The following is a 22,692-nucleotide window of genomic DNA, read 5'->3' as shown; positions in this document are numbered from 1 at the left end:
CAGCTCTTTTGGCCAGATTGGAGCACTGGAGTCCATCTTGGGACCCGACTCAGGGCCCCCATGACCAGTTATGCTCAGGGCCTCCAAATGGTTAGCGGCGGCCCTGATAGTTAGTAACTCTAGAGTGAATCTTCAGATGCAACAAAGCAAGAAACATGAAGAATTAAATACAAAGAAAAAAGCATTATGTGTGCAGATAGGAGGTGTACAGAAGCCAATGTATGTTTGCAGTCGTCCTTGAAATAATAGTGCAGCAAGTCATAAAATGTGAATGTTTTTAAATGTATTTCATTCACAAGATCAGCTCAGGTAAGAGAATCATTTTCATTTAGGTTTCCATACAAAATATCACATGTTTTGACCTTTTCTACAGTAGATTTTCTTTCAGTGGCATCACGATCCCCCTCACACACTCAACACCCTCCTCCTCCTCCTCCTCCTCCTCCTCCTCCTGATGCCCCAGAGTCAGATTTGACATTAGCGATTAACTAACCGATGAATTCCTGAATTACTTTGTGACTGACAGGTGTGGTCAGCTCCCAGTCAGTGTGTGATCGCTGCCAGACCTCAGATCAGCGTAATTAGCTGTAGATTACAGCCCGGCTGTGTAGCGGGGGCAAAGGAAGTGTTTCATTGAAATTATCAGTGAGACCTATTAAGCTGTGAACCACATGAAAGGCAGCCGGTGGGCTCTGGAGTGTGTCAGTGGCTGGACAAGCAGAGGTGAGAGAGAAAGCAGAGCCGCGGACACAAACACACACACACACACACACACACACACACACACACACACAATCGTTACTCCTGGACTGCACGCAGTCCTTTTGGCAGCACACGCCTTAACTGTGCAGTCCTGAAATGTTCGTCTTTGATCAGTGTGGCCCCGTGCATGTACAAACACACACAAACGCACACACACATGGCTTCGCGGGGAACTTTGTAGATGCTCCAAGTGGGACAGAGGCCTGATTCACAGTGATATTCTTAGCCCGGCCATATTTCCAGAGGAATATTTTTGAAAAGATCCCAAAAACTGTCATGCACCTCCTGACTCCTGCTGTGATGAGCTCATCCTGTCATGACCTCAGCTGCTAATAACTGATCGGTCATATTAAACTAATTTTAAGGAACTAATTGCACAGTCAACAGTCACGGCGCTGCTTTAGCCTCTGGTGACAAAACGTGTCACCCCAGGGGCGGAGCACCTCCGTGTGACGGTCAATGGGCCCGTTTGAGTCAGGGGGCTCTCGGGTTGGCTGTCTGTCGGTGCCCACGGGGGGCTCTGCTTTGCGTCTGGATGATTAATCTCTCGTGCCGGGACGTCACAGCCTCAAAAGCCGCCTTTATCGCTCCCCTTCAGCTCCTGCAGAGAAAAGAAAACAGAGCTCTGCGGTTGTCCTCCAGCGGCAGGACAGGCGGAGGTTTTTATTAGCTGTAGTGAAGAGGATACACAGTCATACACTCATGTACCTGCACGCATACTTCCCCTCTCATTCCCTTAACGGAACGGGTTCATAATTTTTCAAGTCTGTCAGGAGCTCAAATGAACATCCACATTTTTCAAAGTTAGTCTTTTTAGTGCCAAAGTCCCTCTTTTTGTTACTATACTTCCACCGCAGCTCAACAAGGAAACACTGTCTGAGGGAATTTTACACTAATAAGACTTAACTTGGATATCTACTTGGTTTGACTAACTCAGACAGATGAAGCTTCATATTAGCTTCAGATAAACTTTTAAATACATTTTTACTCAAAACGAGGACTGTGGATTTTGGCTCCCATCACTTATAATGTGAGTGCAATTTGAGATGGATCTTTAGGGTGATGATCAGTACAGAGAAGACACTTCAAACTCACATAGGAAGTTTCTAACTATTTCTAACTGTGATTTTGTTTAATTCAGGGCTGATAGCTCGCTTCTTTCTTTGCATCATGTTTCAGGTAATGTCTCATGTTTATCCCATCTTCGTTCCTGTGTAGCACGAGTGGATGATGGGTTGACGGTCATTACATGTTAACAGGATAAAACGATCTCATTGTTTCTGAGAAATTATGCTTTGTATGTCATTTTGGCAGATGGCTAAAAATACTGAGGTACCTTGGCTGTTGTTGCCATGGAGAAGTAGCCAGTCAGAGCTTATTAGAGTGGTAGCAAATTCAAAAGGTTTTGTCGTTGTTGATGTAAAGAGAACATGATGCCATAGTTGCTGAAATCATCTAAAATATACCCAGAAATAAAAAGTGAACCGATTTAAACTGCAGAATCCATCTGCTGCTAGTGGTGCACATAACAGAATTTTAAGCTCTGTGATTGGCTGTTTCTTGACAGGATGCACCTTGGGAATTGTAGTTAACTTCTACCTTCAACAGTCTTAAACCTTTGACTTTGGAAAAAAAAAAAGAACCATATATTTTCTAACACAGTTGTTCATCTTTTATGATGCTGATTCAACCATGTTGATCCAAACTGTAGAAGAGTTCCAACTGTGAGTCATGTAACATTATCTTTAGGAAAAAATTAACGAGACTTTTACTTCCAGAAAGTCTGAAACAGCTCTTCCTACCTCACAACAAAAACAAGCGATCCCAAAATTTGCAAAAGAAATTACAAGGGAACCAGTGTGATCATACTAAAAGACTCTCTGTCCAGCAGAATTACAAATAATCCAGATGTGGTGTGTGGTGGTCTTTGAGTATGTTTGAAATTGTGAAATAGTTCTTTAACCAGAAGTCCAGGTTTGTTAGTAGTCATGTGTTATGAAGACACTTTAAATAAGAGCATCTGCCAACTGCTCAGAACACAGATGGACCTGCAGCTGTATTTATTGCTGTCGTATGGATTCATGCACAAATCTCTCTGTTTTTCCGTCTTAACCGCCATGTTTCTCCAGGAGTATGATGAGGAGTGGGGCAAGAAGATCCAGAATGAAAAGTTCCGCTGGTACAACGGCCAGTGGCTGGAGATGGTGGAGAACCGTCAGCTGGACGAAGCAGGAACGCCCTTCCTGTACGGCGAGGATGCAGAATCCTTCATCGGGAACGGAGACATCCTGGAGAGACCAGACCTCTTCTACAGCGCAGGTATAGAGGACATTATAGTCTAAACGCTCGTCTTCTCTGTGAGGATGTTCAGGTTGATTATCAACCTCATGTGTATTATGTACAGAGCTGGAGTCAGAACTTAACCTAGCTTAGCATAAAGACTAGAAGCAGGGAAAACAGCTAACCTGGGTCTGTCCAACATGAATAATTAACACCACTAAACATATCTTATATGTTTTACCTGCACAAATTAAAGTGTGTTTGTATTATTCTGTGCAGATGGGATCATCAGTCCTGACTTCTACACCGACTTCCAGAACGGAGAACTGGGACAGACTGGATTCATGGGCAGGTGAGCACTACGTTTATCTTGGAAAGGAGTTCAGTGGTGATTTGTTGAATCTGAATCTAGTATTAAATCAGCTTATTGGATATATCAAATCCACTTAAGTTCAGCTTTCAGCATCTGTAAGTCACTAAAGTTATGAATGACTGAAACTCAGATATTTATAATCATCTTTTGAAGGCAGAAACAGTTTTGAGTTCACAACCTGCAGCTCCAACCTGTATCTGTAGCAGGAACCTACAACCTTTCTTTATAACACCTCTTTATACTGAGCAACTTGTTCCAAACATGAGAGTTCCTCATTCAGAACTGATGAATTGATTAGCTTAAAATATTGATATGATAAGCATGAAAGTTTAAAGGTTTCTCACCAGAACACATTTTGTGTATCCTTGAGGTTTTTATTGCAAAATAACAGGAACAGTTCAGATCCACAGATCATTACATAATCAGTCGGTTACAAAAATACACAGAGACAGAGAGAAAAGCAAATGTAGCCAATTAAACTGTTCGTACTTTATTTTTTTTAATTTGGTTTTACAAACACAGAAAAACAACAACAGATAATGACAGTAATGACGTGACATAGAACGTGGCTTACAAAAACAAAACAAACAAAGAAATAGACAAATAAATAAAAATTATAAAGTAACTTTGTATATACAAATCTGACTTAATGGATACAAAGAAATAGTTAAGGTTGTAGGCGAAGAAACCTCATGATGACAAATGCATCTTAACTGGTGTTGATTCTTACATCACACATTGGCTGCAGAAGATGAAGAAAAGTTTAAAGAGTTTAAGGAGCAGTAGGTTTTCTCTAACATAAACTAAGAAAGGATTCCATATTTTATAAAATTTATTCATGGAACCTCAAAGAATATTTTATTTTCTATAATTTAATGAAAAACATTAGGTCATGAACCCATTGTGTAAAACTGGGTGGAAAGGTATCTTTCCATTTTAAAAGAATCAACCTTCGGGCAAGAAACTGCTTTTGAAAGGGAAAACGACAAATAAGACTCAAATACTTTGGTATTTTTGCCAGCTTTCAGCGATCGTTGCTGTGTTTCTTGGTACATTAATGTCAGCAGCTGTTGATCAGCTGAGTAGTGAAAAAAAAGTGACGACAGGATGTGAATCACATCATGCAAGGTATAAACAAACTAAACTAAACAGGAACCCGCTCCTAAAAAACATTGCTCCATAGCGTTTTGTGTAATCGGGAGGTTCCAATATCAGAAACTGATGTAAACTCATCAGCTGATAGTTTCATTAGAAAAGTTTATCCAACTTGTTGAATTGTAGTGAAGTCATGATAGAGAAATGTTCACACTTGTAGTCCGTTATTATGATTCACCCACGTGTTAGTGTTAGTTTATGCATAGTTGGCTAACGCTAGCTAAACTGTTATTGTTTGTAACTAAACCAGTTAAGTGTTAAAGTTATTCTGGCATTTTTAGCTGCATTAACACCATCCTCTGGACTGGAGTAGAAACAACATCACTCCTGTTTTAGCCTCACAAGATTCTCTTAATCACTTATAAGGCCTTACACGGTTTAGCTCCTGCATATATATCCGAGCTACTAAGCCTGTATGCTACCATGCGGTCACTTAGGTCTTCCAACCAAAAACTGTTGGCCGTACCACGTGCCAAACTAAAAACCAAAGGCAACTGTGCTTTTGTTAACCCTAACCCCCTAACCCTAACCCCCTGACCCTAATCCTAACCCTAACCCAAGCCCTAACCCTAATCCTAACCCTAGCCCTAATCCTAACCCTAACCCAAGCCCTAACCCTAACCCGAGCCCTAGCCCTGACCCTAATCCGAGCCCTAGCCCCAACCCTAACCCCCCAACCCTAATCCTAACCCTAGCCCTAATCCTAACCCTAACCCTCTAACCCTAATCCTAACCCAAGCCCAGACCCTAACTCCCACCCAGACTTTGGAACAATCTCCCCACTTCCATCAGATCATCTGAATCTGTTGACTGTTTCAAAAAACATCGAGAAACCTACTTTTTTTTAGAATGGCTCTCTCATAACATTTCATAAATTCAAGTGTGTGCTCTGGGTGATGACTGTATGCTTGCTGTGTTCGTATGTGTGAGATGTCTGTATGTGTTCTTGAATGTGTCTTTCATGGTGTTTGTGTCCTTTTTTCTTTGTGTCCAAATGTCACTGTAAAGCACTTTGTAACCTGTGTTAAAAAAGGTGCTATATAAATAAAGTTTTACCTACTTACTTATTTTCAGGCAGCTGGAGAAAAAACAGACAGATTGTAAACAGATTTGTGATCTGGCCAACGGAGACGAATATATGTGACTAATGAAAGTGTCTTAAATCTCATCGTGAGACACTTGAAACGACAAGTGATGATCAGTGTCGGCTGTAAACGAGAATCCTGCTTTTCGCTAATTAAAGAGTAAAGACTGTTAAAAAGATATTTGTTAGTCTTGGAGCTAAAGCCAACCTGGGACAGGATCCAGAATGAACCCAACCCTGCCCTCCTGCACTCAGACACACAAACATGATCGTGAATGTGAGTATGTGATGGAGGCTGTCAGCAGGGCAGGTTGTCTTTGTCGGGAAACGCTGGCCGTGTCAGAGAGGAAACACTAAACTGTGAGTGTTTACCTTTCAGTGTCCCAGAGTCTCAGCGGGCTCGTCCAACCGGGCCAGCGCTGCCCTCGCACATTGTTATTCTGAATCACTATTCGCTGATGTGTGTTATTGAACCAAGCCGGGCCTTGAGTCAACAACCCCTTCAGCAATCCCAGAAGGCATTGCTCCACCCTCAACAGCAATACTCCAGCTTTTGAGAACAAACACACTCTCTGGCTGTCTCTGTGTCTCCATGTTCTCTCTCTCTCTCTATCGTCCTCTCTCTTACAGTCTGCATGTTTCTGTCTCTCGTATATTCCTCTGTGGCTCCGATATATATCAACTGCTTTTAATCCCAGTGCGACGCTGACATTCCACTGCGAAACATGAAACTGAAGCCTCGGAATATAAAAAAAAAAAAAAAAGAATCCTGTTATCACTAAAAACCAACTCTTGAGTTCCGTTTTTAACCCCCGATATCGAGGGGGCAGCTAATTCGATACGCTGCTGAGATGATGAATAGTCGAGGAAATAGAGAGTTTATTGTGAGTAATTTGTCTTATTTATTATCAAACCTCTGCTGTGCGTGCGATAAAGCTTGTGTCGATAGATTTTTTTTTTTTCCCCTCTCACCAGCAGGAATGTTTAGCTTGGCTGCCGTTAAGAGGCCGACTGTGTCGATAGCTGAATCCACGATGCAGTCAGTCCAACGAGAGGACCGCCAGAGAGAGAAATCCCAATCAGCGATCCCTTCACTCATTTCTTTATTGTCTGTTTTTGCTCTCTCTCTCTCTCGCTCTCTCTTTCTTTTCTCTTTCTGTCACTCTTTCACTCTCCCTCTCTCTCTCTCTGCCGGCTTTGTAACTGATACCTTTTAAATATACTGAGAGCGCCGGGGGAATTGGCGTCTGTGAGACTGTTTTAATTTGGCCGCTGTACTCTTGAGTGATCCAGGTTAACATAATAATCAAAGCCAGCTCCGCCGCTTATTTTAAACTATGTGTGAAACATGGTGTGAATGGAGCCTTTTCAAATGGACTTGATATTGTACAATCAAACTGGTATTTGTAGGAATATCATAACTATATAAAATGTAAAGCCAGACCGATATATTGGTCATAAATGTCATCTTGGGTTTGTACATGTGACCTTTTTTTGTTCTGTGTCACAAACTGATGAGCAGGACTATTTTATGGCAATATTTAATTTTCATTATTATTTTAGTATCAATGTGAAAAAGTATCTAAATTTGTCAGATTTACTTCACTGGACTGGACAAAAAACAGAGATTTCTGTCTGGTTATTGTTTTATCTCAACTGATTTTCCAGAAAATTTACAAAATCTCAATATCATGATATAAAACTACACATATTGACAGAGGATTTTATCCTTATTTCTCCTAACGTTGGCAGATAAGTGACATGGATTTGCAGTATATAAACTGAGATTACCAGTAAATGAAGAATAAAATGATGCATAAAGATAAATTAGTCACTACTGGAATGAAAGCTGTGCTGAAAGCACCGTTTTTATTATAAAGCAGAATTGTTTTTAATGTTTTACAGACTACATCTGTATATATTTGAGTCTTATTTGTTCTCTCTCATAAAAAGGCGTAAAATGCACCACAGATTTATACTAAAAAATATATTTTTCTTTTTCATAGTTCCAATCCAATTTAATTTCTAGTGTAGTTTACTTTTAAAATGTTCTGGTACATTTGGGCGTTTAGTTTACAGCGGTGGGGTTAATTAAAGATGATGAGCTGCATGTGTAGCAGCCTTATGAGCTGCTGATATCACGAGTTTAATCTGAGTTTAACAGAACATTATCTGTAAGATTTTAGTTCACCGCAGATCCATCAGATTCCAGACTAAAAACAATCACATTTATCTGCAGCAGCTGACAGAAAAACACTTGCCCTCCAACTTCTTAAAAAATATTGAAATTAGATCCTAAAACAACATAGTCGACACATTTCCCCCAAAGTGGCTTATTGAAGCAATTACAATTATGTTGCATAAAATAATTGACCTAAAATTGAAATTGATTATGCCAAATAAATGTCCTGAAAGCAGCAGGAGATAAGTATGTAGCGCAACTTCACTTAATTTATCATTTGAGGCTTTGAATAATTATTATAATTCTATAATATCCCTGTAGAACATTCATTCATTCATCCATTAAGGTTTTTTAAGGTATTTTACAGTTTTACATACATGTTTACATACTTTACATTCTTGTATGTGAGTTCTACCATCAGTATAGTGTTTTTTTTATATTTCTATCATCAGTTTTAACTTGATCTACACTTTTCTTTGTAGTTTATGTTTCTTTCCTCTCTTATATGAGTCACAGGCAGCTGTTACAATCAGTATAGCATCAGTAACAGTATCTATAATGATTGATCAAGGCCTCCAAGTGTCGCTCATTGATTTCACTAAGTATTTGCAACGGAAATCAGTGAATCTACAGTAAAAAATCAGAACCCAGTGAATCAATAAATAACAGTGATATCACTCAGCTTGCAGCATATGAGCCGCTCTAATCTCACTTCCCAGCTAGTTGTTTCCAGTTATTGACAAGTTTATTTTTCACCTGTTAAATGTCTGAATCAGTTCATATGTTGGTCACAATTCCTTCATATCCATATTTAACGCATCCTCATCATACTTTTGTCTGTGTGTTACGTGTTTATATAAATATAAGTATAAATATCAGTTTATTTTTATCCTCAAATATCAATATCGGTCTCTATAAGCCAGCAATGGTGGCGCTGTAATAAAACAGCAGTGAATTCTGTACCCGAAGGACAGAGGGGACACATTTCCCAGAAGTGTTAACAGTGCTTCAGTCAGGTAAAGAGGTGTCCCGTAGAAAGAGGCGTGACAGACAGACAGACAGTGTGTGTGTCTGTGAGCACGAACACACCAACAGGAGAATCAATGAGCGCTTTGAGAGGCTGTCAGGATGTGTGACGGGGCTCTGTGGAGCGAAGTGAGGCAAAAATAAAGGAGGAGAAGAAGGAAAAAGCAGAACGCTGTCACAATCAGGTGAGACGTGGAGATACGCAGAGGGGGGGGGGAGATCTGGATTTTTTTACCAGGTCCAGCGTGTTGATTCGCTGTAACCTGAGCAGTGACGGCGGGCGGAGATCAAAGCGAGGCCCTGGAAGAGACAGACGCAAGGGGTGCGGGGGGGGGGGGGGCGAAGGGTCACGCTGAAGGAGGAAAAAGGCCTGATTCCCTTTCCTGTTCACTACCGAGGAATGTTCTCTGCGGGATGGGACGTGTCCCCGCCGCTCAGCCCGGCCGCCTCCTGCAGCCGCTCCTCTGGGGCCCGAACTGGCATTTGTTGGGAACACTGGACCCCTTTGTCTTAATGACGCCCCCGCCCTCCCAAACACCCCCCCTCCTCATTTTGTCGGCGTGTCACAACACACGCTGACACACGTAAATTGAATAAGGTGGCAGACAGGTTGATTTGCATGTTTCATAATGAGAAATATCACAGCTGACAGAAGCTGTGTCAGGCGTCATTTCTGGTATCCAGACCTGTTGGGTATAAAAATATTACAAACACGTCCTGTAAAACTACCAGGAACAGCAGTCAGTGTACTATAACTGAGCAGGTACATAACATGAGACATCGCTGACCCTGTTGGATGAATGATTCCAGGTATCAAAGTATAGGTTTAAAAGTTTTTGATACGAATGTTGATACCTGTGTTGTGGTACCAATAGCATAACTTTTTTCTGTACCTTACTTTAAGTGGCTATAATGTATATTTTTATAATAAAACAGTCTCATCTGTCAGTGTGTAAATGTGTTGGTCTGCAGCTCCTCTCGGCTTTACGGAGCTTTATAGTGAGTTTCAGCTCATTGTTTATCTGTCCGGCTGCAACTTTACTGTTTTGGTTCACTCTGTGTCTCATAGTGTCTCATAGCTTCTCATAGTGTCTCATAGCTTCTCAGTGTCTCATAGCGTCTCATAGCTTCTCATAGCGCTCTCATAGTGTCTCATAGCTTCTCATAGCGCCTCATAGTGTCTCATAGCTTCTCATATCACTCTCATAGCATCTCATAGTGTCTCATAGCTTCTCATAGCGCTCTCATAGCGTCTCATAGTGTCTCATAGCTTCTCATAGCGCTCTCATAGTGTCTCATAGCTTCTCATAGCACTCTCATAGCTTCTCATAGTGTCTCATAGCACTCTCATAGCTTCTCATAGTGTCTCATAGCACTCTCATAGCTTCTCATAGTGTCTCATAGCACTCTCATAGCTTCTCATAGTGTCTCATAGCGCTCTCATAGCCCACTGTACACTACCTGCTCAGCACCAGACAGCAAACAGACAGTGATGCTGAAGCACAACTGTAGTGTTGCCAGCCGAGTGGGAAACTAATGTGCATTTATCTCTTTTTGTCTCTTTCTACTGTGACGACTAAAGTGCTGCATGAACTCAGAGATACACCATCTGACTGTCATTAATAACAAGAATTGATAGTAATTGATGTAAAGAATGATCAGGAATTGAAGACTTGGCAATTATTAGGAAATAATTTCCATCCCTTATCGCCTCTGATCAATATCCTGAATACACTGGCCTGGACTGTAAAGCTTTGCTTTAGAAGCTCTGTTTGTTTACAGCAAGTGGTGAGCGCTGCGTTACAAGAATACTGTGAAACTATAAAACTAAACAACAAAAGCGCAAAGATTAGGAAAAAAAAGTCTGAAACCAAAACACGGAGCAGAATTGTGTTTTCTTTTTCTTATTTTAGTTTGCTTTTATGATGTAAACTGGGCACACTTCTAGAAGAGGGCTCCAGCACCTCACTGTGTTCTTTCCAAGTGTAAATAAAGTTGTATTCGGTATTGTGCAAAAGCTTTAGGCACTAAAAGTAAAGTGAGGATGCTTTCAAAAATAATGAATAGTTTTTATTTGTTTGTTAACTTGATCCAAAGGTTGAGTAAACAGCAGAAACCTAAAGTAAATCTGTGAGCAGCTTTGTCTTTAAAACAGCAGCAGTTCAGTGTTTCAGGTGCTCGGCAGGTCGGTTGTTCCTGCATCTTAGAGAAATCGCCACAGTTCTTCTTCTTCTGGGGATTTCAGCGTCTCAGCTACTTCTGTGTCTTCATGTTAATCCCAGACTGACTCCATGATGTTGAGATCAGAGCTCTGTGGGGGCCAAACCATCTGTTGCAGGACTCCTTGTTAGGGTTCAAACCCTGAAGGGGATAGAACCCTTCTGAGTTTGTGCTGATTTATTATTATTTGTTGTCTTCTGCCACGGCTCAAATTGCCGTGAGCTGGAATGAGCTAAAACCACGAAACTTGGCCCAATAACTGGAAATGATGTTCATGTGTTTCATGCACATGCACATCATTAACCGTTTGTCAAGTCATCATAAATCTTGGGACGTAACTTCGGTCCGTGACTGGGAACAGGTCCGCCAAAGCATTCTGAGCCCGACCCTTAGGGGGCGCCACAAATACCACAAGCGTGTATCTGAAAACCCGGTGGACAGAATTACACGAAAATTGGTGTGTATACTCTCGGGGCGAGTATTAACCAAAATCTGAAGTGCTGTATTGATCGGTGCAAATGGGTGTGGCCTATCACATATCTGCTCATAACACAAGATGCCTTTTAAGAAGAATCCAGATTAAACTCAGTGGAGACGTCCTGCGCTGTCTCCTGAACATACGCACTGAGTTTCATTCAAATCCGATGAATGGCAGAACTTTATTGAAATGTTGCAGATTTTGTGACGATGACAGAAGTGTGTGATCGGTCTCGCTCCTTTAAACGGAAGTAGCTGAAATGACTTGTAATGCTGAAACCTGCTCGTTGTTGCTAGCGGCCTTAATTTTGGCTGATTGAGCTGCTGCCTTCTTTAGAGCACAAATGGTTTGAAGCCGCAAATTGCCGCTTGCAGCTACATTTCTTCTCGTTGCTGAAGATAGTTCTTTATGACTCTGGCTGTATGTTTTGGCTCGTTGTCGTGCTGCAGAATGCATTTGGGACCAATCAAACATATAAAGTGCCTAAAAGTTTACCGGAGTACTGTATATTTTTCATGACCCCTTAGATTCATCTTGCCACTGCTCATGAGGGTCCAGACCTCCAGGTTGGGAACTACTATCTTTTCACCATTAAAGCTGTCCTGTTTTTAAACTTATAAAAACGTATATATTAGGATAATGCCTCAATGTCAAGACTTCTACAGGACTTATTCAGGTCCTGGAAGTCCTGAGGTGCGGCCGAGCTCTGCTGCCAGGCCGGGGTGTAACCAGCCAGCCCGCCACAGAAACAGGCAGACAGATGGTGTGACTCAGAGCTCCAGTGTTCATCCAGCCTCCTTTAGCCCGGCTCTCAAATCCCCCCTGACAGCCGTAGCGTGCGGAGAGGAAAAAGACATATTTCTGCCCAGAGAGGAGGGAGAGGAGATGGTGGTGGTGGTGGTGGAGGAGTGAGGGTGGGAGGGTGGGGGGGTTGGGGGTGGGCAGGGGGCAATGGCAAAACAGAGAGAATGAGGAGACGAAGGAGGGGAGTCAGGGGGATATGCAGCAAGCTGTGTAACTGATCGCTGGAAGTGATTTGGCTAAAAACAACACGTCATTATAGGCGCTTGCAGGGGCAAAGCAAACAGCTCGTATTTTAGAGGGCCGGGAGAGGACGACGGGCCGGGCAGCGAAACGCTCCCACTTCCAGAGAAAGAGAAGAGACGGGGAGAGAGAGAGAGAGATGTGTGAGATGTGGTGTCATCCATCAGATCCCAGTTTATCCATCATCTGCTTCGTCCTGACGAGGCGGCCGGGGCCCCCGTCGCTCTGACCCCAAAGCTAGAGATGGACGTTTCAAGCAAAAATACTGTTCAATATTCACTGGGAACTATTCAACCATTCTTCAAAGATCACCCCCCCATCACCCCCATCACCCCCCTGCACATATGCACAAAAGGGAGAGAGAGACCCATTCACGATTTTTCACAATTCTGTCTTTTTATTTTGATGTCATGTTCTTTAGTGATGCAGCGCTTGAATCTCATCAAACTTTACTCCATCTGGTGACAAAGCTAGCCGTGCATCATTGTTGATCTGTGGACGAGCTCTCTCCCCCCTCCTGCTGGGTGCTTCACTCTCAAATGACTGATGCATAGTTGCTGTAGACTTGTGATACGCTAGCTTTTACCTGGCAGAGTTTGCACACTGCACCTCTCGCTTTCATTTATTTTTTTGAGGGAGTTCCACACAGAACTTTTTTTGGCGGCTGTAGAAGTCTTTGCATGTTTTTCCTGTTTGTACAGTAGCATCTCACAGCGCTGTAGCAAATGCTGCACTGCCCTCATGCGGAAAAGATCCTGGTAGTAAAGCGTTACCACCAGGTGCCGGTAAAAACAAGGATCTTTTTTTAAGACAAGACAATAGTCACATGGTCTATTGGATTTTTTTAATATATTAATGACTATTTGAAAATTCGAAAATAATGACCAATCCCTGCCCAAAACGAGACGCAAAACTCCCAGCAGCTGCTCAGAAGATGGAGTGTGAAATCAGCCCCCACCCTCTGTATCCACATCCCCATAGTAACTGATTTATACGGTGTAGATACAGGCCTTTTATCATCCCCCTCAACAGGCCTCTGTTGCCGGGTCGGAGGGGCAGCCAGGTCCTCCGAGCTTGGCCGTCAGCCTCCGCCCTCGTCATGGCGTTGTGTTTTGACATCTCTACGTTTTTTTTTTTTTTGTTTTTTTTTTACGACTTGGCTGCTCTGCTGTTTACCCCTCCAGCCATTAGCAGTCTGTAACTCACACACTCATTGTAGATGTCCAACACCTGCAAGCATCAGGGCAGATGAATATTACATTAACTTTTTATGAGCCTTTTTTTTTTTTTTTTTTCATCCATGACTGAGGGTTTGATCCGGCCCTGGGGTGGGGGGTGTGTGTGGGGGGGGTTCCCCGAGAGATGACTGGTGTCAGAGCTCCACCTGGTGGTGTGGATGTGATTTTTTCTTTATATTTCCCCTCTTTTTTTCTTCTTTTTTTATGTTTAGTAACTGTTACACAATAAAATACGTCCCTGAAATGTCTTCTAATATTACACTCTGTAGCCAAAAGTATGTGGACACCAAATTATTTATGTGATAGTTCCTCCTACTCTTCTGGTTTCAGTCTTTCTAGCAGATGTTGGAACTTGGCTGCAAGGATTTTGCTCCAGTTCAGCCATAAGAGCATCAGTGAGGTCCAGCACTGACTGAGTTGGGTGATCAGGTCTGGCTCGTTGGTGTCGGACGGGGTCGAGGTCAGGACTCTGTGCAGGCCAGACAAGTTCTTTCACAGCAAACTGGAAAGCGAACTGTTTCTTTTATGGAGCTGGCTTTGTGTCAAAAACAGAAAAATAGACTCAGACCAGAAGTACATAAAGTACATTTCTTGATTCCTTAACGGTACTTGTAGTACATTTTACCCCACTACCTTCACCGGACAGCTGTGCTGGAGTTACAGGTTCAGATTTGACACCAACTCATAAAATACAGCTTTTGTCTGGTAAAAATCTCCAAAATGTCGACAACGTATGAACATTTTATGACATTATTTGATTTTTTTTTTTTTTTTTAGAGCATTTAGTCAACCTGTAGTGGACAGTGGTGGTGCATGGCCGTATGATGGCGATATAATAGTAACGAATGAAGGAGTCCCGTTGCTGGGGTAACGCTTCTCATTAGCGCTCATATCCCATTCGTCAGGAACAATAACATGTACGAGGCTTTTTTGGACTCACCTGTTGGCCTTGTGGTGTTTAATCATGTTTCAATCTGCAATTTTTAAAAAAAGTTTTTGTCACATTATTAACAAATGTTCCCACTTTTCAAAGAGTACTTAAAATTTTCTCACTTCAGTACATTTTATTGTAAACTGAGGAAAGACTTGTGACGGAGGATTTTTCTCTAGGATTTGCAAAAGTTGGCAAGTGACTAAAGCAAAGCCACACATGGCGCCATATTTTAGTGCTTTAGATGTTGGTTTCTTACTAAACTATTCCTGCGCTCTGATGCACCTTCGTAATGTGTTTCAATGTGTCCCGTTATTCCCAGTTGCTTCTCTGCTTCAAGTTCTTGGCTGTTTTACTTTGAATAGGCAGAGTTGTTACTCTTACCTCCACCCTCAAGACTATACGTGGCTTATTTTAAATAATATATCCAAACATAGTCCAACGTCTGCTGAACTGTCTAAAACAAGAGCTGCTGTCATGTCGCGTCATGTGAATATCATCTATCAATCAACTAATCATTTAAGTATTTTTTTTCTTGCATAAATTCCAAAAGTTCCCTTGTTCCAGCTTTTTACTTGTGATAGAAAAATGTGTTTTAGACTGTTGGAAGACTTCACTGTTTTCTGACATTTTATAGACCAAACTTTAATTGCTTAATCAAGAAAATAATTGGCAGACTAATCCGTAATGAAAATAATTAGAGCTGCAACTAATGATTATTTTTCATTATCAATTAATTTGTTGATTTCTTAGTTAACTGATTAGTTGTTTGGTCCATGAAATATCAGAAAATGGTTAAAAATGTCGACCACCGTTCCCCGAAACCCAAGACGACATCCTCAAATGTCTTGTTTTGTCCACAACACAAAGATATTCAGTTTACTGTCACTAAAGAAACCAGAAAATATTCACCTTTAAGAAGCTGGAATCAGAGAATTTGGAATTTTTTTTCTTAAATGACTCCAAACAATTAATCGACTAATCGTTGCAGCTCTTAAAATACTCGTTAGTTGCAGCCCTATAACTTTAAAAACGGTCTCAGGGATTGTTTTATCTATGGATTGTTATATAAAAAAAGAAACGTATATTTATAAAAAACAAAAGTCTTAATGATGCGCTTGTTAGCTTTTAAATTTTTGTGATTCTTCCACCTCTGTGTTTATGTAATATTTCTGTCTGTATAATTTTTTCTCATCTTCCTCCCTTTTTTCCCGCCAGTATGTCGGACCAGTTTGTCATATCATCAGATCGACCCGTCAGCGCCTACGGCTTCCGACCCGATGAACAGTTCTTCTACAACTACGCCACTGCGTCCCGGTAAAAACCCGGAGCTTCTCACACACATATAAACACTGAACAAACTGCAGCCTGATATCTATCTGTGTGCTACCAAAGCTGTGTGTAGATTGTAGAGAAATAGTATCTAGATGTGTCGTTTCTTTATTCATCTTTCTCAGAGCTCTATTATCATCTATCTATCATTAGTCCAATAATATGGTTTTATTAAAACATGTACAACGCATCAGTAGTTACTTCACTTAGGCTTGATGTTAGAGCACAAAATGTACCTGTTTTACTTAAAGACGTCGACACTGATTCAGGGAAGATTCCTAAAATAAAGAGTTTTTTTTTCTTGTTTCCTTAAGACTTAAAAAAGAAAGTTAGTGACTTATTCATACGGACGTATATGTATTCATGTAAACTTTAAACCCTGTAAACCTTCAGTATATTGAGATCAGTTAGAGTTCGTTTTAGTTTTAAAGGTGCAGTGTGTAGAATTTAGTGGCAACTAACAGTACGGACTTTGCAGAAATGGAATATAATATTCATAAGTATGTTTTAATTAGCGTATAATCACATGAAAATGAGAATAGTTGTGTTTTTGTTACCTTAGAATGAGCCCTTTATATCCACAGAGTCTGCCATGTTGCACTGCCATGTTTCTACAGTAGCCCAGAAGGGACAAATGTCTCTAGAGAGAGCCTTTCATGTTTTTTGTGAGTTCTCCTACACGTGTTGGAGGGTTATTCAGTTGGTTGCAATCTGCAGCTTCACCACTAGGTGCCACTAAATCCTGTACACTGGTCCTTTAAAAGGAAGAATTTGTAAATAATAACATTTTTACTTTGAGGAACCGCACAGTTTTTTATTTAACACTGAAATGAAATAAGATTTTTCCGATTCAGGTTTTAATTTTATGTTTGACACAGTAGAATGTTTATTTATTTATTTATTACCACAGTCTGCCTGAGGTGATGATTCACAAACAAAATCTCACACAAAAAAAAAGAAAACTGGGAAGAATCGATGTCTTATGTGTCTTATTCTATATTTTTTTTCTTATTGTCAACAAATCCCATGTGCAGACTCAAACCAGCAACGCTTTAGTCTGTCTCTACTTTCCTACTCTCAGCTTCAAGCTCATTGGTTCCTACTGATAAATCTTTTAAAAAACAAATATACAGTTTCATGTTTTAGAAAATGTAATTTTCCAAAACAGCTGGCCACTGTAGTTTTAACAAACAGGAAGATATAGTGCGTTCGTCGGGGCCTATTTTCAACGGTGGATGAATCCACATTTGGTGTGTTAGTGAGTATTCCTGGCAGAAGGACTGTGTGTGTGTGTGTGTGTGTGTGTGTGTGTGTGTGTGTGGGACTGAGTCAAGATAAACTACAGTGAGTTCATGGTGATGAAGAAACATGTCATCCAGTGCAGCGGTGTGGCTCACTGATGTGTTTTTTAATAGTTTTTGGACAACAACAGCACAGAGGAATAAGATATATTAAGCTTTGGATACGCACACAATACTTGAAAAACATAAAAGTAAAAAGTAAGACTCTTCATGGGGTTTGTTGGCAATAAGAAACAAAGAGTACTGTCAGACTTTTCCAGAGTCGTGGAGGTTCCTGTAATACAGCCGTGTTTCATTTAAACTTTTACTTTGCTCGTGACCCTTTAAAATCAACATGACCCCACAGCGCAGGCCTTAGTGTGGACATGAGTTGAGAGCAGTTGGACCAAAAACCGTTTAATTTTAACGATTTAAAAAAGCCTTAAAGCGGTGAAACTATCCAGTATTTCAAAAGAAAAAGAGCAAAAGTTGAAATAAAATGCACTTTTTCTTTCTTTCTCAACCCTTTAATCATCTTTTTACTGCTCAGATTTATCTTGATGTCCTGAACACGGTCGGTTATGTATTAGAGTTAGAAAACTCTATATTTGGATATTTCCTTGTTCTGCCTTTGCACTGTCTGTGGAAACATTGCACTACACTGTATTGAATCAAAGCGCTGGATTAAGATGTCATTTATCTTTATTTATGTGAATGTAATTTAAGAAGAAATGTTAACTGCCTCTAATGTCTTATCTTAAAAAATGTGTTTTTAAATAAGAACAAATGTTAAAAAGAATCTGCTGTATTCTAGTGTATTTTGTTCTGTATCTCGTCCTTGATGTGCCTGGAGCACTGCTGAAATATGATATATATACTTTTTTCTGTGGTGCAATATATCAAATAAATACAGGGAATATTATTGTTGTCAGACTGTATTTAATCTATTTCAGATGTGGGATTACTTGCAGGTTTTTCATATTTCTCAGTGCAGTGTGTGATTAGTTAAAGAGTTCTTGTGGAGCATAAATAAATAATCAAAACATCATGCTGTATTTGTTTTATTGTCAAATAAAAACTTTTATTATTTGTGATGTTTTCCCTAAAATTCAAACCAGTTCACACAGAAATAGTTTGAGGGCATGTTTGTTTATAGACTCTTTTTTATTAATATTTCCACACTGTTTCCATTAACTAACATTCAGAATTCCTCCATGTACTCGTACTGTAACTGTCTCAACTAACCGTGTCTGTGTTAGATACTTTAACACAGGTAACAGGCACTTGGTGGAGCTCAGGTATTCACAGACTTGGACCAGTCTCTACGGCAACCGCATCCACATGAAAGAGGCCAGTTTCCTTCATGGTGGGATCTAAGGCACGTGGAGGTACTGTGAAGGCACTTTGAAGAACTACTTCTTCAGTTTCCTTTTAAAAAAAATTCCTTCACTAAGTCAAAAAATAATCATGTTAAGGATAAATAATATTCCCAAACTAACAGCTTTAAAAAGAACTGGTCAGCGATATTGATCGAGTTTATCTGGTCTAATATATTAAAACATCTGTTATACTGATTTCTGAACAAACTAAAACTCACTGATGATTTAAGATTTTTTTTTTTTTTAAAGTGACACTACTGCGTTCTGGTGTAGTTTGTTTATAGGAATAGTTTGATTTTAGGAAACATTTTGAGTCGGATCAGAAGATGGATATTAGTCTCATGTCTGTGTGGAGTTTAGAGCCGGAGTCAGGATGTGGTTAGCTTAGCTTAGCTTAGCCTAGCTTAGCATAAAGACAGGAAGCAGGGGGAGACAGCTAGCATGGCTCTGTCCGAAGTTCAGAAATACACCAACCGACACCTCTAAAGCTCCCTGATGAACACATTTATCTTGTTTGTTTCATCAATACACAAACAGAAATGTAAAAATGACTCAGCGATTTGTGGTTTAATGTGTTTGTTTTTAGTTATTTATAGTAACTCTCTTTAAAACCACTTAATTTTTATATTTTAACATTTGTTTGTGTTCAGATTAAAGAAACATGCAACAATGTGTTAATGACTGAGCTTTAGAGGTGTTGGTAGATGTGTTTTTCACCATGAACAGAGCCAGGCTAATTGTTTCCACCTACTTCCAGTCTTTACGCTAAGCTAAGCTAAGCTAACCATATCCATGACTCCAGCTCTGTACTTAATACCACATTTCTATCATACTACACACATACATATGTTATGGATGGTAGAGATGACAATATGTTAACGTCATCTGACAACTCAAGACGGTTATATGGCAACTTAAATCCATTAAATGTGTTTTTTTTTAAATTACATTATGACGACCAACTGTAGCTGATGTGTCCATGTTAAGTGCCCAGTCGTAATTACGTTCTTTACGGGTCATAAACTCATAATTACAATAATTCCTACATGTCATGAACGCAGCATAAAGGGGTTTTGTTTGTTTGTTATGTTTATATTCAGTGTATTTGGTATTTTATTTTGTCCTTTGTTCTTTTTATGTCCTTTTGTAAGGTACTGCTGATTATGATTACGATAATTATAATAGAGGTCAAAAACTCCAAAATTTTCCTTTAATGCACAGACATGAGATTGATATTCATCTTCTCATTAAACTCTCCGAAAGAAAAATAAGTCTTTCCCAAAATTGTTAATATTCCTGTAAATTCGATTAATAACCTACCACAGTAACAGTCTTTTTTTTCTGACTTGTGTAATAAAATAGCTCTAAATCTAGTTTTCTAAATCAATCTGATGCTAAAATAATTTTAGTGTTTTAAAAAAAATATTCCCGTCAGTCAGTGAATGAAACTGATCTGCTTTTTTTTTGTTTTGTTTTTTTAAACACCTGACACAGCTGATGTATTAATTTGTGTAAATGATATTGATTTGTATAAATAATTTACCATAATTTCATGCATAAAATGTTCATGGAAGCTTTTGTGATCTTTTCTCAAGAGTCTTTTCCTGTTTCTGCTCAGACAAAATGTCCTTGTTTGTTTTCATCGGAGGACACTGAGACTGTCAAAAAAATGGAAGCTTTCTTTATATTCTAATAATTTGTTTCCTTTCAGCAGAACATTTTTAATTATCTCGTCCCTCATCCTGCTGGAAGGACAGTCGGCCCGTGTTGTTTGTCAGTCCTGTGATGCTTCACTCCTCCGTCGGTACTCCGCCCGGATAGCGCTGCAGCAGCTCCTCCACCTCGATCACTTCCACCACCAGGTTGCGGATCTCCTTGATGCAGTCCAGGGCGGGCTGAGCTTCGGGACTGGAGGGTGCTTCCTCTTTGACGGGTTCAGCATCCGCCGCCTCCACTGAAGGCTCCGCGCTCACGCCTGCGTCAGTGTCGCCGTTCGCAGCTTCTGTCTGAGGCGACTGCGGCTCTTCGTTTGTAGGTCCGTCTGAGCTCACGGGTGATTTGCTGATGTCAGCCTCCTCCTCGGTGGTTGTTATGACGTCATCCTCGCTGCTCTGCAACTCTTTGGTTTCCTGCGTGGACTCCACATCCGACGGCGGTGACTCACTTACTGACTCATCCAGAGAATTAGGGTCTGAGACGACGACGGCCGCTGCTGCTTCTACATCCTCTGCCTTCAGGTCAAGGCAGGGTGCGAGTACAGGTGCTTCACCACCAGAGGGAGCCGCTAACTTGACTTCTGAGCTCTCACATTGTGTCTCTTCACTGCTGTCTGCAGTCTGGGAACCAGTACATTCTGCTGCAGTGGTTACTGGTTCACTTGCAGGTTCAGGATCTGGAGCAGGAGCCTCACTGTCTGCTGCTGCTGCTGCTTCTTCTTCTGCGTCTGTCTTTATACTTTCTACAACAGCTGGAGTTTCTGATAAAGTGATTTCTGCTTCTTTTGGAGCATCTGTGTTGTGGATCTGCGGCTCAGAACATGTCTCAACGTCAGCTGTTTCATTGGAGATCGCTTTCTCTTCTTCGACCACAGCTGCTGCTCCGTTAACGTCCTGTGTCTCACTCAGGCTGGTTGTTGTTGTTGTTTCCACTAAAGCTGCTGCCTCAGGTGTGACGGGGCTGCCTGCTTCTTCCTGCACAGTCTGGACGACTTCTTCTGCTTTGAGTGCCGGCAGCTCCGCCTCCTGACTGACGGCGACGCTCGCGGCGGCGTCTTTCTGTTCGACCCTTCCCAGAGGCGTCTCCATGACCGTAACGTCTGCGGGGGATTCGTTGTGCAGCTCACCATCTTCTTTCTTCTCCTCCTTGGGGCTGGAAGACAAACCGTTGAACACCAGAGGAGACGGGGGCGTGGAGGTTTTAGTGGGGCAGGCCAGCATCATGGCGGGGCTGCCCGGGGTGGACACGGAGGGGGAGGAGAGGCTGGAGCGGCTGGACTGGCTCACCGGGTCTCTGCTGTCTGTGAACAGGTTGTACTTCTTCAGGCTCGCCGCCTCCTTCACCACTGCGGGACGAGCAGAAACAGGAAGCGTTAGAGAGAGAAAGAGAGAGAGAGAGAATGCGTGCGTTGCCGATTTAATATCATTAGCGTTGTTGTTGTGATTGTACCTTTGGTGACCTCCTTGTCTAGAATTTGGAGGAGGATGCTCTCATAAACGTTCTCCACATGGATGAAGTTGGAGTGGTCGGCGTAGACGGACTGCTCCAGACCCTGAAGCTCCTGTGTAGAGAGAGACATGTGGGTCAAACTTAAGTATGTGTTGAGTAGAGAATTGAGATCGCAGTCGTATTTCTTTTTCTGATCGAAAGCTACAACTTTATCCAGGAAAAAAAACGAAGCAGCCAAAAATTTTTCTCATGTACTGAAGATTATTGGATGTACTGAAACGAAGTTACTTTCCTCTGCACACCTGTTGTAAAAATCAGGTGTGCAGAGTTTCAGTTTTATTCTTATTATATGTTAAAAGGGCTCAGTCACTGAAAGAGGTTTTTCCTCGCTGTAATCATTCCTCCTGTTCATACTGGATATTAAAAGATCCTTCAAATGTGCTTTTTCATGGAAGTGATGGAGGACAAAATCCACAGTGTGTCCACACAGTCATTTATAAGTTGATGTGAAGACAATATGAGGCTTCAGCAGTCTGAGTTAGTCACATCAAGTGGATATCTGACACATTTACACTCTTTTTAGCATCAAATTCCCTCTTTGTGTTTCCTCGGACAGTGTTTCCCTGTTGAGCTGCAGGTGGAAGTATAGTAACAAAAAGAGGGACTTTGACACTAAAAAGACTGTAATGTTGAAAGATATCTACTTGATTTGACTCATTTGGACGCTGCTACAGTTTTGCACAGAATGAAGGGATCTTCTAAT

The 22,692-nt window shown here is 41.0% G+C and overlaps 2 protein-coding genes across 5 annotated transcripts in view; one reads left to right on the top strand and one right to left on the bottom strand.

Moving 5' to 3' along the window:
* The window catches only part of kifap3a (kinesin-associated protein 3a), a 51,752-nt gene that overhangs the window by 26,761 nt on the left and 2,299 nt on the right, over positions 1 to 22,692 (top strand). Inside the window, exons 18-21 of one of the 4 annotated variants that reach the window (XM_042415873.1) lie at positions 2,892 to 3,081; positions 3,322 to 3,394; positions 15,992 to 16,090; positions 18,645 to 19,005. In XM_042415873.1, the coding sequence (XP_042271807.1) occupies positions 2,892 to 3,081; positions 3,322 to 3,394; positions 15,992 to 16,090; positions 18,645 to 18,762 (480 nt within the window). In that variant the 3' untranslated portion in view covers positions 18,763 to 19,005. Of the gene's footprint in view, positions 1 to 2,891; positions 3,082 to 3,321; positions 3,395 to 6,629; positions 6,944 to 15,991; positions 16,091 to 18,644; positions 19,006 to 22,692 lie in introns of those variants that run through there. The other 3 variants (XM_042415874.1, XM_042415875.1, XM_042415876.1) reach the window with 3 other exon arrangements.
* The window catches only part of niban1a (niban apoptosis regulator 1a), a 36,411-nt gene continuing 33,430 nt past the window's right edge, over positions 19,712 to 22,692 (bottom strand). Inside the window, exons 13-14 of the mRNA XM_042415872.1 lie at positions 21,930 to 22,041; positions 19,712 to 21,825 (exon numbers count right to left, since the gene is read on the bottom strand). Of these exons, the coding sequence (XP_042271806.1) occupies positions 20,555 to 21,825; positions 21,930 to 22,041 (1,383 nt within the window). The 3' untranslated portion in view covers positions 19,712 to 20,554. The remainder of the gene's footprint in view (positions 21,826 to 21,929; positions 22,042 to 22,692) is intronic.

The sequence above is a fragment of the Thunnus maccoyii genome, chromosome 7 (genome assembly GCF_910596095.1).
Source record: "Thunnus maccoyii chromosome 7, fThuMac1.1, whole genome shotgun sequence".
Taxonomy (NCBI): Eukaryota; Metazoa; Chordata; class Actinopteri; order Scombriformes; family Scombridae; genus Thunnus; species Thunnus maccoyii.
The sequence above is the reverse complement of the archived record's forward strand: the minus strand, read 5'-3'. Positions and strand labels throughout refer to the sequence as shown.